Genomic DNA, 13,342 nt, shown 5'->3' on the forward strand with positions numbered 1-13,342 from the left:
AGACAATTTATTTACGTAATATTCACATTCCTTATATTCATGTTATGTCATCATGCATTCATTACTGTTTTCTGCGTTTCGTTTTTTTATTCTTTTTACAAGCGTAAAGTCAGATACAATCATTTATTTACTCACGTTCCTTGTATTTGTATGTTCGTACTTCGTACAGATATGAATTATTCATAAAATCATAAAGCCTATGAGACTCTAGAAAGGCATAATTCTTGAATTTTGCAAAGTTATATATACAGTAACAAAAACTAACGAATAGGAGGAAAACCACTTTCATAAACACTCGTTCACTTTCAAAAACATCATTTTCCATTTACTCCAGATTTACGATTCCGAGCATTTTGTTCTTGTGAGATTTGTGTGTTTTTTTTTTGTTTTACAAGCCTCTCTGTCGTTGTAACATGATAGTCATCAGCTCTTGTGCACCATCACCGTTATCATAATTATCATTTACAACATCATCACCACCACAGCTGCTAATGCACCTTGAATTTACATAGGGGCAAACACATGCAAAGGGAACAAATTTCCCCAGATGGTATTATTTTGGTTGTCTCTTTCAGACACTAAGTGTAAATACACTGTAGATACCAGAGTAAAGCAAGCTGGTGAATTCATGTTGCTATAACAATTTACTGAAATTATGGTGATGATGATGATGATGATGATGATGAAACAGCATCTATACAGCGCCATTTATCTGTAGAAATATTCAAAGGCGCCCAGCTCCCACAAAGTGTCACACATCATCCACAAAGTTGCTGGAAAAGATAAGTCTTCAGTTCAGACTTGAATGTATTGAGGCTGTTGCAATTTCGAAGCTGGACTGGTAGAGAGTTCCACAGACGTGGCGCAACAGAAGAGAACGATCTATCCCCATACATTTTTAGGCGGGTATGATGGAAAATAACGACACTATATGTCAATTCACCCTGAAGTCATGTTTTCACATGATTTGCTTTATGATGGACAGTTGCCCTCGTGTCACTCTGTCGGCATGCAAATTGAATATTTGAAGAAAAGCATGATATAATGTGGTCATTACATAACATTTCTCTCACCACAAGCGTAGCAAACCATGTAAAAAATCCTATTTGAGTTTGACTTTCAACGGTGTGCACGTTGAGGGCGTTCTCTACACATGTGGGATATTTTGGTATACCGCTGCAATGTCGTCATCGTCGTCGTTGTCGCCACCGTCTCCGTCTACCCTTGGATCCAGATTAGCGTAGACGATCTTTTCACTGTTAGAGGACTCAATTACAACCTGCGCGTCAGTATTGACGTACAGTGCTTCATCACAGTCAGGCGATGGATTTGCCACCTTCCTAGGAGACTGAGTGTTGACGTACAGGGCTTCGTCACAGTCGGGCGACTGACTCAGACCCTTTCCATCTGTATTGGCGTACACGGCTTCATCGCAGTTAGACGACTCACCCGCAATCTTTCCATCTGTGTTGACGTATATGACATCTTCTTCGTCTTTGACGTCGTTCGCCGCACCGATGTATTCGTTGATGGTGTCGTATGTAAAGAAATACTCTTCCTTTATAAGCATACGAGATAATCAAATGCGAATAATTATTGGATTGTACTGCAAAATGCAATTATTGACAGAATTATTGACTCTTCATGCATATCCAACCCGTCAATCCCATGAATATCATTTGCCTTTGACGAGGGCGGTCTTTTCAAAATCTTTTTTCTCCTTTTCTGGACCAAAATTCTGGAATTCTCTTGATAACAATATAAAAGAAACATAAAGTTTTCATACCTTTTACTAAAAGTTAAAGAATGATCCAAAAAAAAAAAAAACTCGTCTGCAATATAGTAAGTTACTTTTTTTCTTTACTTTTGATTTTCAAAATTGTTTGATTTAACTACTTTTTGTACATCGGCGAGCCGGAGCTTCTGTGCCTCCAGTGCCCTGGTTATGACCCACCACTTCCTTCCCCCCCCCCTTTATTGTCGACCTCGGACTTACTACCTTCCTCACTAATCCTTCTGTCCTCTCATCCTTTCTTCCTTTACAAAATAGCCGTCTTGCGTTAATGTGCGTCCTCGCGTGTGCATGTATGGGTGTATTACTCTGTCTTTTTTGTATCACTGAGGCAAATTGCCTTCTTTTTTTTTTCAATTTGTTTTCTCATTTTTTTTTCTCACGAGGGGACTGCATACTACAAGCTCTGCTTTTTAGCAGTCCCCTCCATTTCCAGCGATTTTGTTTCTGCCTTTACCATATTAATATAATATTTCTTTGTATCTTTGTTGATAATTTACTTGTGTCTTTATCACATTTTATTATGTTCATCGCATTGTTGTACTGATTTCCTGACATCTGTATATACGAACATCTATTGTATATCTAACTATTTGTTTCTTGGAAATGAACTTGAACTTGAATTATTTAAAGAGCACTGCACTCAGTGTCTTCTAAATTATATTACAAGTTATTCGCAGCTTGTACCCAAACCAACAAAATTTAGAACACAATGATCTAGCTGTCTGAGGTGAAATCAAATCTTTTATGAAACATAAAAAGAAAATGAATGGGAAATGAGCGATACTAAAAAAAAAAACTCTCAGAGAATTAGATAGTGGTAACATCACTGCTCTTATCATGCTTGATATGAGCTCAGCTTTTGACACAGTTGATCATGCTATTCTGATTCAACGATTGAGATATTTGGGCATCAAAGGAACTGTTCTTGATTGGTTTATATCCTACTTATGTGATCGATCTCATTATGTTAGAATTGGTGATTCTACCTCTTGTAAAACTATGACAAAGTTTGGTGTACCTCAAGATTCTGTTGGAGGCCGCTGCTTTTTTCTCTGTATATGCAACCAATTAGTGAAGTATTTCGCAAGCATTGTATTAGTTATCATAGTTATGCGGATGATATACAACTATATTTGTCTTTTAAACCCACTGTGTCTTCATTGTCATCCGCCATTGCATTATTTGTCTAAATCTGCAGCTGAGATACTTATTCATGCTTTGATTTCTTCTCGGTTGGATTTTTCGAATTCATCGTTGTGTAATCTTTCAAAAAAAGATGTCACAAAACTTTAACGGTTGCAAAATTCTGCTGCCCGATTGTTAACTTTTACTAATAAGTTTGATTCCATGTAACCAGTTCTCCGTTCCTTACATTGGTTACCTGTAGAAAAAAGGGATTATTTTCAAGATTCTGTTATTAGTACATCATTCAGTTCATTCTTTTTCCCCAATATACATAAGTAATTCTGTTCAAAAATACATTCCGGCACGAAGGCTACGTTCATCATCAGATGCATTCTTACTCCAAACACCCAGAGTAAAACATGGGTATGGTGATCGTGCTTTTTCCGTTATGGGACCGAAATTGTGGAATCAGTTACCTCTTCAGTTAAGGGAACTGTCATCTACAGAGTCATTCAAATCCAAACTTAAAACTTATCTGTTCCTTTTATACTGAGGACTGTAATTGCTGTATGTCATTAATATTGGATCAATATTGTATTTTTAATTGGTATATGTTGTATTCTTTATTTGGTATATATTTGTTTTTGTTTACCATTTTCTTATTTGTTGAAATGTTTGAATATGTATATGCATGTAAATATATATCTTTTCATTTTGAAGCGCCATGAGCACTGAAAAGTGGACCTGTGCGCTATACAAGTAGCCACTATTATTATTATTATTATTATTATTATTATTATTATTATTATTATTAAAAGACCAAACTCAGCTGAGACTTGCCTCATTTTTAACCTTGGGCACATGCCTCATTCTGATGCATACCTCACTTTGAGACTTGCCTCATTGTAAACCTTGCCTCACTCTGAAACTAACCCATTCTATACCTTGCCTTACTCTGCGACCTGTGTCATTCTTAACCATGACTCACTGTGAGATTTGAATCATAAACTTTTCTTACTCTAAGACTTGCTTAACCTTCCACCACTGTGAGACCTACTTCATCCTTGACTCACTCTGAGGTATGACTCACTCTGAGATTTTCCTCATTATTTACCTTGCCTCCTTTGAGACCTGCGCCATCCTTGACTCACTCTGAGATTCGACTAACTCTGAGATTTGCCTCATTAACCTTGCATCCCTGTGAGACCTGCGTCTTCCTTAACTCACTCTTAGATTTGCCTCAGTGTTTACCTTGCCCCATTGTGAGACCTTTGTCAGCCTTGAGTCACTCTGAGATTTGCCTCATTAACCTTGCCTCACTGTGAGACCTGCGTCATCCTTAACTAACTCAGATTTGACTCACTCTGAGATTTGCCTCATTATTAACCTTGCTTCACTGTGAGACCTTTGTCAGCCTTGAGTCACTCTGAGATTTGACTAACTCTGAAATTTGCCTCATTAACCTTGCATCAGTGTGAGACCTTTGTCAGCCTTGAGTCACTCTGAAATCTGCCTTATTAACCTTGCCTCACTGTGAGACCTGCGTCATCCTTGACTAATTCATATTGCACTCACTCTGAGATTTGCCTCACTATTAACCTTGCTTCACTGTGAGACCTTTGTTATACTTGACTCACTCTGAGATTTGACTAACTCTGAAATTTGCCTCAGTAACCTTGCCTCACTGTGACACCTGTCAGCCTTGAGTCACTCTGAGATTTGCCTCATTAACCTTGCCTCACTGTGAGACCTGCATCATCCTTAACTAACTCAGATTTGACTCACTCTGAGATTTGCCTCATTACTAACCTTGCTTCACTGTGAGACCTTTGTCAGCCTTGAGTCACTCTGAAATCTGCCTTATTAACCTTGCCTCACTGTGAGACCTGCGTCATCCTTGACTAATTCAGATTGCACTCACTCTGAGATTTGCCTCACTATTAACCTTGCTTCACTGTGAGACCTTTGTTATACTTGACTCACTCTGAGATTTGACTAACTCTGAAATTTGCCTCAGTATTCTTGCCTCACTGTGACACCTGTTAGCCTTGAGTCACTCTGAGATTTGCCTCATTTTTAACCTTGCCTCACTGTGAGACCTTTTTCAGCCTTGAGTCACTCTGAGGTTTGACTCACTCTGAAATTGCCTCATTATTAACCTTGCCTCACTGTGAGATTTGCCTCATTAACCTCGCACCACACTGAGTCTTGCCTCAATATAAACCTTGCCTTGGTTGAATACTCTGAAGCATAGGTCATACCGATCCTTCTCTCATTATAAGTCTCACCTCAGTCTGGACCATGTGTGGTCGCTCGACTCTCAACATCTTCACGGTCTGGAAGACATCTACAGCACCCTCCTTGTCAAGCTGATGAATGCACTCCATGACAGCACAGAACACTCCTGTGCGACCAACACCGTTCCTACAACAAAAATAACAAAGAAAAGCATTACTAGGATATTTGTCATGGCATTCTCCCGGCTTCTCAAAATAAAATCCTACACAGTTAAATTTCCACGATATACTGACATCATCCACAGTCCGAGCCTAGATAGAAAGAAATTTATTTGTTTGTTGATGTGATACTCTATGATGAATAGTTTATTCAAAAGACATCTTCGACAAGTTCAATATGAATAAAAAGATGCCTTTGTTTTGTTTTGTTCATGTTACTGTTTCCTTTCTTCTTTATTTTTTTCTCTCCCTCTATCACGGCGGGAGGGGGGGGGGGTAGCCGGGCCTTCCTTTTTATTTTGCATAATACATACGAGTATACAGGGTCTTGCCACTTGGCACTCATACATTTGGGTTTTTTCAGAAAAAAATATATTTGGTTTTATATTTTGTTGTTTATCTTTGTTTGGTAGCAGCCGATGTTGCTGGAGGAGTGGCATAAAAAACTGTGAAGTGTCAGCCGGTTTTTGTATCGTTTTGTTCTTAATTGTCAGCCGGCGAACCCCGAAAGTAGAACCAAAAAAAAATATTAAGCCCTTTACACTATCAATTATCATCCAAAATGTCTCCATGGGCGTCCTGTTCCCATGAACTAGGCCCACTCATCTTTTAGAATATAGCATCAGCCCTGTATATTACATCTTCATTCCACACAGGCCCCCTGTACCGACTGTGTCGCTGCGTGACGGCAGCATCCATGAACTTACGAGCAATGAACCAGGAGAGGAAAGTCCGAGGAGCTCTCCCACGGGTGGCAACGACGGAGTCTCTTCACGAGCTTCAGTAGTGACCTTGCGCAGGTAGAGTTCTCTGCCGGGCTGCGCGGCCAGCGCCGGAGCTGATACTGGGTCACGTTCCTCGGAGTTCGGATCTGTAATTAAGATTATGATAATATGAACCTTTTTAAATTCAATCAATTTGTTCAAAATCGAAATGAATTATCATTTTGTTAAGCCATTGTAAAAGAGAAACACGAACTCCAATCTTTTACGATAATGTCGCTAACTGAAAACTCAATTGTGAATTGAGCAATTTAGCATTATGGAACTTCTGCAAACAAAACAATCAAATTCGTATGAACAACAAACGATTACACGAAATAGAATTTACTTACATTACTCTACCTCACACAAAGTGTAGATAAATATCACCACTGACAAGTACAGCACCAAACAACAGATACTAGTATGCAGTTTCTGGGACTTGACGGGTACAATTACGACACTTGGCCTTGTAAATATGACAGCATAGTTGACCCGAAGTTTGACTTTTCATTACTTAAATGTATTGCCTTTGCAAAGCCGGCTTTTCATTGGTTGAAGGTCTTCGCCTTCGCGAAGCCGAAACATCTAGATGACTTGCCTCCTTGCATGTCCTGCCGGGTCCAGGAAACCGAAATTATGGTACAATTGTATCTGACATCTCGACTGCTCGCCCTCTCAAATCTAAGAATTCAAGGTGACGAGATCTCACATCTCTACTGCTCGCCCTCTCAAATACAAGAATTTGAGTTGACGAGATTTCACATCTCGACTGCTCGCCCTCTCGAATTTAAGAATTCGAGGTGACGAGATCTCACATCTCAACTGCTCACCATATCGATTCAAAGGATTCGAGTTGACGAGATTTCACATCTCGACTGCTCGCCCTCTCGAATTTAAGGATTCGAGGTGACGAGATCTCACATCTCGACTGCTCGCCCTCTTGAATCTAAGAATTCGAGGTGACGAGATCTCACATCTCGACTGCTCGACCTCTCGAATCCAAGAATTCGAGGTGACGAGATCTCACATCTCGACTACTCGCCCTCTCGAATCAAAAAATTCGAGGTGACGAGATCTCACATCTCGACTGTTCGCCCTCTCGAATACAAGAATTCGAGGTGACGAGATCTCACATCTCGACTGCTCACTCTCTCGAATGTAAGAATTCGAAGTGACGAGATCTCACATTCCGACTGCTTGCCCTCTCGAATTTAAGAATTCGAGGCGACGAGATCTCACATCTCGACTGCTCGCCCTCTCAAATCTAAGAATTCAAGGTGACGACATCTCACATCTCGACTTCTCGCCCTCTCGAATTCCAGAATTCGACGTGACGAGATCTCACTTCTCGACTTCTCGTCCTCTCGAATACAAGAATTCGAGGTGACGAGATCTCATATCTCGACTCTTCGCCCTCTCGAATCCAAGAATTCGAGGTGACGAGATCTCACATCTCCACTGTTCGGCCTCTCGGATCCAAGAATTCGAGGTGACGAGATCTCACATTTCAACTGCTCGCCATATTGATTCTAAGGATTCGAGGTGACGAGATCTCACCTCTCGACTGCTCGCCTCTCGAATCTAAGAATACGAGGTGACGAGATCTCACATCTCGACTGTTCGCCCTCTCGAATCCAAGAATTCGAGGTGACTAGATCCCACATCTCGACTGTTCGCCCTCTCGGATCCAAGAATTCGAGGTGACGAGATCTCACATCTCGACTCTTCGCCCTCTCGAATCCCAGAATTCGAGGTGACGAGATCTCACATCTCGACTGCTTACCCTAACGGGTCCAGGAGGTCGAGATGACTTCATCTCGACGCCCCCCCCCCCCATGAGTCCAGGAAGTAAAAAAACGAGCTTTTTAGCCTCATGTGTCCAGGAATTCGAGATAACGATTTCCCACCTGTTGACTGCTAGTTCTCCAGGGGTCGAGGAAATCGAGATAATGAGATCTCGCATCGCGTCGCCTGCCCTCTCGGGGTAATGGAGGTTGATGTGAGAAGATCTTACTAGGGGTCCAGGATGTCGAGATAATGAGATCTCATATCTTGACTGTTTGTATTCACGGGTGGAGGAATTTGGGGTGACGAGATCTCATATCTCACCTGCTCACCCTCCCTGATCCAGGATATCGAGATGACGAGAATTAACATCTCATGTGGTCACCCTCTAGGGGTCAAGGAAGTTGAGGTGACGCGATATCACGTCTCGTCTGCTCGCCCTCACGAATCAAGGAATTCGAGAGGACAAGGTCTGAGATATCTTGCCTATTTGCATTATCGGGGAAAACAAAACAAGGTCAGGAAGGCAAAGAATCATCTTGTCTTCTTCGGGGCATTAATAATGTTCCGCATCTACGATATGCAAACTTCTTATCCATACAAGCTCTCTTTGTTCGATATCATACACCTCGCAATGAAATCATGTAAAATCAAATCAAGATTAACCGTTGGAGTGCTATCAAATCGGGATTAATCGTTGGAACTATTTCTTTTATTACCCATGAACTCTCGACGGTCAGACATCTGACGATGATGTCGACATCCTGCTTGATAACTGAAGCTGAGATCGTGTAGGGTCCGTATCTCCTGTATCCCGAGTCAGGCCAGTACTGGACGTCGCTCTACAGTGGAATACAAGCAAGCATTTTTGGAGTGATTTCGTGTTGAAAAATTCTCCCTTGCTACTTGTACATAGAGAGTCACTCACTTCGAGTTACAGGGATGGACCTATCCTTCTTCGAACTGGTAGATCACGAAGGCTAATGTGGAATCATAAATGATGTCAAAATGACATTATCTTATAAGATAAAGTACGCCCTTCCACGCTGTTAGTTAGTCATTGCAAACAATTCATGAAGTTACTTTTTCTAAAGCCAATCATAAATGAAATTGTCAGTTATACGAACTGACAAATCTTTGCCACTAACAATACAAGGTTTGTTCATGAGTAAACTTTCAGCTTATTTTAATTTTCAATCAATACAATCTTAACATTGCAGGGTGTTCGTTTTGATTGCGAGGAAAAAGCTGTTAGCCATGGAAATCCTGGGTTTGATGTTGCAGCAATCGCATCTTACTCGTTTGCGAGTAAAGAATAAATGATGATAATCATTATGATCGCTATATTCATTGTTACTACTGCTTGTCCAGTAGGCTTTGTCATCAGTAATAGTCTAACAAAAGCTAGGTAAAAATTCCACACCATTATGACCATGGAACATGATAAACTGATTACCTTCCTGATAAGTGTGATAACCTGCACTGTGTGATAACCTGCCTGGTAAAACGAAATGAGATGGAAAGTCAGTGACATGGCACTGAATAGTCAAACATGTCAAACGTACCTTATCAGTCCCATAATTCTCATTCAGCATGATGATGTAGGCAGGCTTGTAGTCCGCTACCATTGTCCAGAAATCGCACACGGTGTTAGGCATCGGCATCTGCGTCGTGATGAAACTGCCTTGACGTGCCTATCAGGGCGGGAGATAAAACTTTCAAAGTTATTATGATTCCCTCTGTAACGCGCGGTTCGTAATGATAAATGGGTTCATACCGCCCGACTTTAGACTTTCATTGCTTGCCTGTCCCACCGCGTATTAATGACCAATGTTTCGTTTTTAAAGGGATAATATAGTATTGGTTTAGGTGAGGATTCAGCTTAAAACTTTTTGCAAGATACTTAGAAACCACTTCATGAAATGTTAAAACAGTGTAAAACGCATACAATTCCAAGAGGAATTCAAACTTTAATATATTGATGAAAATTGGTTTTGAAATGGCTGAGAGACCCTAAAACAAAGTAAACAAAGCGATTCTAATAACAGGTGGGTCCTATCTTTTTATTAGGATTGCTCTGTTTTGGATGTCTAATCCATTTCCATCAAATAAGCATTGGATTCCCTTTAGAATTATATGCTTTTTAATATTTCATAACAGGATTCTAAGTATTTCAAATCATCATAAAAACATTGGAAACCTGAAGCCGTATCACAACTGAAACTGTAACATCCCTTTAAGATGGTACTACCACAAGACAATCACAGCTTTAAATTGCATTCGTCAGTTAAATTGTTATTCTGGCAACGCAATCAGTATGGCACGATGATATTGGAAGGGAATCCAGTGGAAGTGGAATCGGTCATCTACGACTCGTAGGGCAACAAAGTGGAGCACTAGGCGTTGGACTGTGGGACTACAGACCGGTGGTGATATGAATGGACATCACATATAAACGGATAGCGCACGACTTGACAGCAACTCACCCTGACAAAGCTGGCGTTGATGTAGTCAGCTTCAGGGCTATCTCTCGTCTGTAGTATCACACGGTTCCTTTGCACTTTCGGAGGAACAGTGAAATGATGAAGAAGTGAGACTATGGGAATGCATGTTACAATCGCAATACGTCCTCATGATTCTTTTGGTCTCATCAGTGAATCTGCAGAATTTTGTGCTAGTAATGGTAATCATAATGACGTGAAAAATAAGGACCGAGGGATGGTACTGACTGATTACAGTGGTAGTATTAGTAGTTAGTAGCAGTAGTAGTAGTAGTAGTAGTAATTTTTCTCTTTTTTTTTTTTGGTAATCGCGGTACTACTTCTATTACTTCTACTGGTGCTTAATAAAGCTGTGATTTGACTTGGATTGATTTGTTTCACATGATCTCTAAAGTAGCATTTAACGTTTATAAGCAAGTAACTTAGTGATAGATTGATAGAGTGGCGGTGCTTGAGGGGGATGTCAGTATCGAGTTTGCAGATATCTGATGAATTTGTACTTACAGGGTAATGTGTTGCCATAGCGATTTTTTGAGCGGTTTTCTGCCATCTTTCCAGATCTCATTGAGCATTCGGGCGGATCAGGGCATAGCGTCTTCAGTTTCTAATTATAAAACCATAAACACCAAAACGACATCATGAATTAAATACATAAATATTTGAAAGACAAAACGACTCCTCCAATAAGATTATCGTAGTGACTTTAGGGGCACTCTCAAATTTATCTTTCTCACTCTAAACTTGCTTCTATAATGTCCGTGTGTCACATCATTGGTATCAAGAAATGACAGACACAGTATGTTCTGGTATGTTTGCTGGATGAGTCATCTTGAAGTATGTGGCTACGCCTGGTCCAGTTCGACCTTAGTCTGCAGACCCGAAGGACAGTCAGGCAATTGAACTTGCTCTCACCACATTATCTGCATGTGTCAGGGACCTACAGCTGTGGATGGAGGGTAATCTGTTGAAACTGAACTGTGACAAAACTGAATTCCTTGCTGTCGCTAATCCGCGGTTCCATCCCTTGATATCTGATGTCACCCTGACTGTTGGTAATGTCGTCATTCATCCATCAAGTTTAGTTAGAAGCCTGGGTGTCGAAATTGACTCCTCCATGAAGCTGAATCACCACGTTTCTTCTCTAAGCAGTTCGCTTCATTTTCATCTCTCAAATATTGCACGTATCAGGCCTTTCCTCGATAAGAAAGCTTGTGAGCATGCTGTGAGAGCTCTCGTTACCTCAAGAATAGACTATGCAAACTCCATGCTGTCAGGTACTTCTTCAAGTAATGTCCAGCGCCTTCAACGTGCTCAAAACCGTGCTGCAAAGCTGGTTTTTCTAGCCAAGAAGCGTGACCATGCCTCTCCTCTTCTTCAGCAATTACACTGGCTCCCTATGCAAAAGCGAATCGCCTACAAAATCCTGTCAATCACGTACAAATGTCTTCAGAATTGTGCTCCATCTTACCTCATGAGTCTACTTTCACGTCACCAATCTAAAAGACAAGGAATGCGGTCAGGCCAAGACCCAACCCGGCTGTCTGTCCCTAGGACTCTCACTCGGACAGGAGACAGATCCTTCTCAGCAGCTGCCCCACGCCTATGAAATCAGCTCCCTCAAAGTATCAGGGAATCACCATCTCTGTCAGTTTTCCAGAAGTCGTTGAAGACTTTCCTTTTCAATAACTGATTGATTCATTATGTACTTTTTTTTTCTCCTTGTTTGTTGTATTTTTTTCCTATCTTTCTTTTCTCCTACCTCCCGAGTGAAAGATGGATTTGTGAAGCGCTGTGATACATTTGTACTATTTGTAAGAGCGCTATAGAAATACTAATATTGTAATTGTACTTGTAATTGTTCGGTGCCATGACAGAGGCCACTTTCTCTAACCGTTGATGGCGGATTTCCCTTCCATAAGACTGATGTTATGGGCGAGAGCTATGTCTATGTCAGTATAAGTCGCCTAAGAGCAATTTCATTTTTTTAAATGGTAGCCTATAGCGTATGGCGCGAAAGCAACTTGCTTTATTCTGCCTCATCCGTAGCGACAAAATGAATTACTTCAAAATTGTCACCTTCACTCCTGAAAGAGCCGTCTAGCCGGCTTATCGCCTTTTCAACCAAAACGATGCCAGTGGGGCGAAAGTATAGAATATCGCTCTTCTCAAGTTCTAGCTTTTCGTCTAAAACAAAGGCATCTACGCATTTTCAAGCATGTTGCTTTTTCTCTCTCTCTCTATCTCTCTATTTTGAGCACGTGCCTTTTGATTAAAAACAAAGCACTTAATCCCCCCACGTTGTATTTTTTTTCTGATTTTGTGGTAATTCTCTAGTTCTATATTTTTTTTTCGAGCTTCACTGGAGTAAATTCCTTATTTTTGTATCTTCGGCGAGATATATACGGTATATATATATATATATATATATATATATATATGTATAATATTTATGTATATATACATATATAATGTACATATAAATCTCCTTACATATTATTCATTGAAGCGAACTGTACTTGCCTGGAATTCTTGATTGAGCCTCGAATGCATTCTGCCGCGAACGTTTCGCTTGAGACGGGCTAACTGCAGGGAAAAGTTTTTCCCTGGGATCTCCGTCTCTTCCCAGAGCAGATCTTCCAACACGGTGTTGTACACAAACTGGTACTGTTCCTGTGGTAGACAGGAGACGGAACGAAGAGGGCATCGACCTATTATATCCAGTGGTTTTCACGCCTAATGAAACTAATATCATCACATCTTGAGCATTGATACATAAGCACACATGCTCAAGCGCAAACACACACCCTCACACACACACACACACACACACGCACACACGCTCATATTTTCATATACTTACATATATGCGCTGAAACATTATCGTCAGCAAGTGCAGAACAAACTTTGAATACAACC

At 40.7% G+C, this 13,342-nt stretch overlaps 1 protein-coding gene across 1 annotated transcript in view; it reads right to left on the minus strand.

Annotated features, from left to right (window-relative positions):
- Positions 1-1,147: 1,147 nt before the first annotated feature.
- The window catches only part of LOC140237109 (receptor-type tyrosine-protein phosphatase epsilon-like), a 31,928-nt gene continuing 19,733 nt past the window's right edge, over positions 1,148-13,342 (minus strand). The window contains exons 10-18 of the mRNA XM_072317048.1: positions 12,947-13,096; positions 10,931-11,030; positions 10,402-10,485; positions 9,491-9,609; positions 8,645-8,767; positions 7,750-7,924; positions 6,016-6,247; positions 5,209-5,344; positions 1,148-1,558 (exon numbers count right to left, since the gene is read on the minus strand). Coding sequence (XP_072173149.1) covers positions 1,148-1,558; positions 5,209-5,344; positions 6,016-6,247; positions 7,750-7,924; positions 8,645-8,767; positions 9,491-9,609; positions 10,402-10,485; positions 10,931-11,030; positions 12,947-13,096 — 1,530 coding nt within the window. The remainder of the gene's footprint in view (positions 1,559-5,208; positions 5,345-6,015; positions 6,248-7,749; positions 7,925-8,644; positions 8,768-9,490; positions 9,610-10,401; positions 10,486-10,930; positions 11,031-12,946; positions 13,097-13,342) is intronic.

The sequence above is a fragment of the Diadema setosum genome, chromosome 13 (genome assembly GCF_964275005.1).
Source record: "Diadema setosum chromosome 13, eeDiaSeto1, whole genome shotgun sequence".
Taxonomy (NCBI): domain Eukaryota; kingdom Metazoa; phylum Echinodermata; class Echinoidea; order Diadematoida; family Diadematidae; genus Diadema; species Diadema setosum.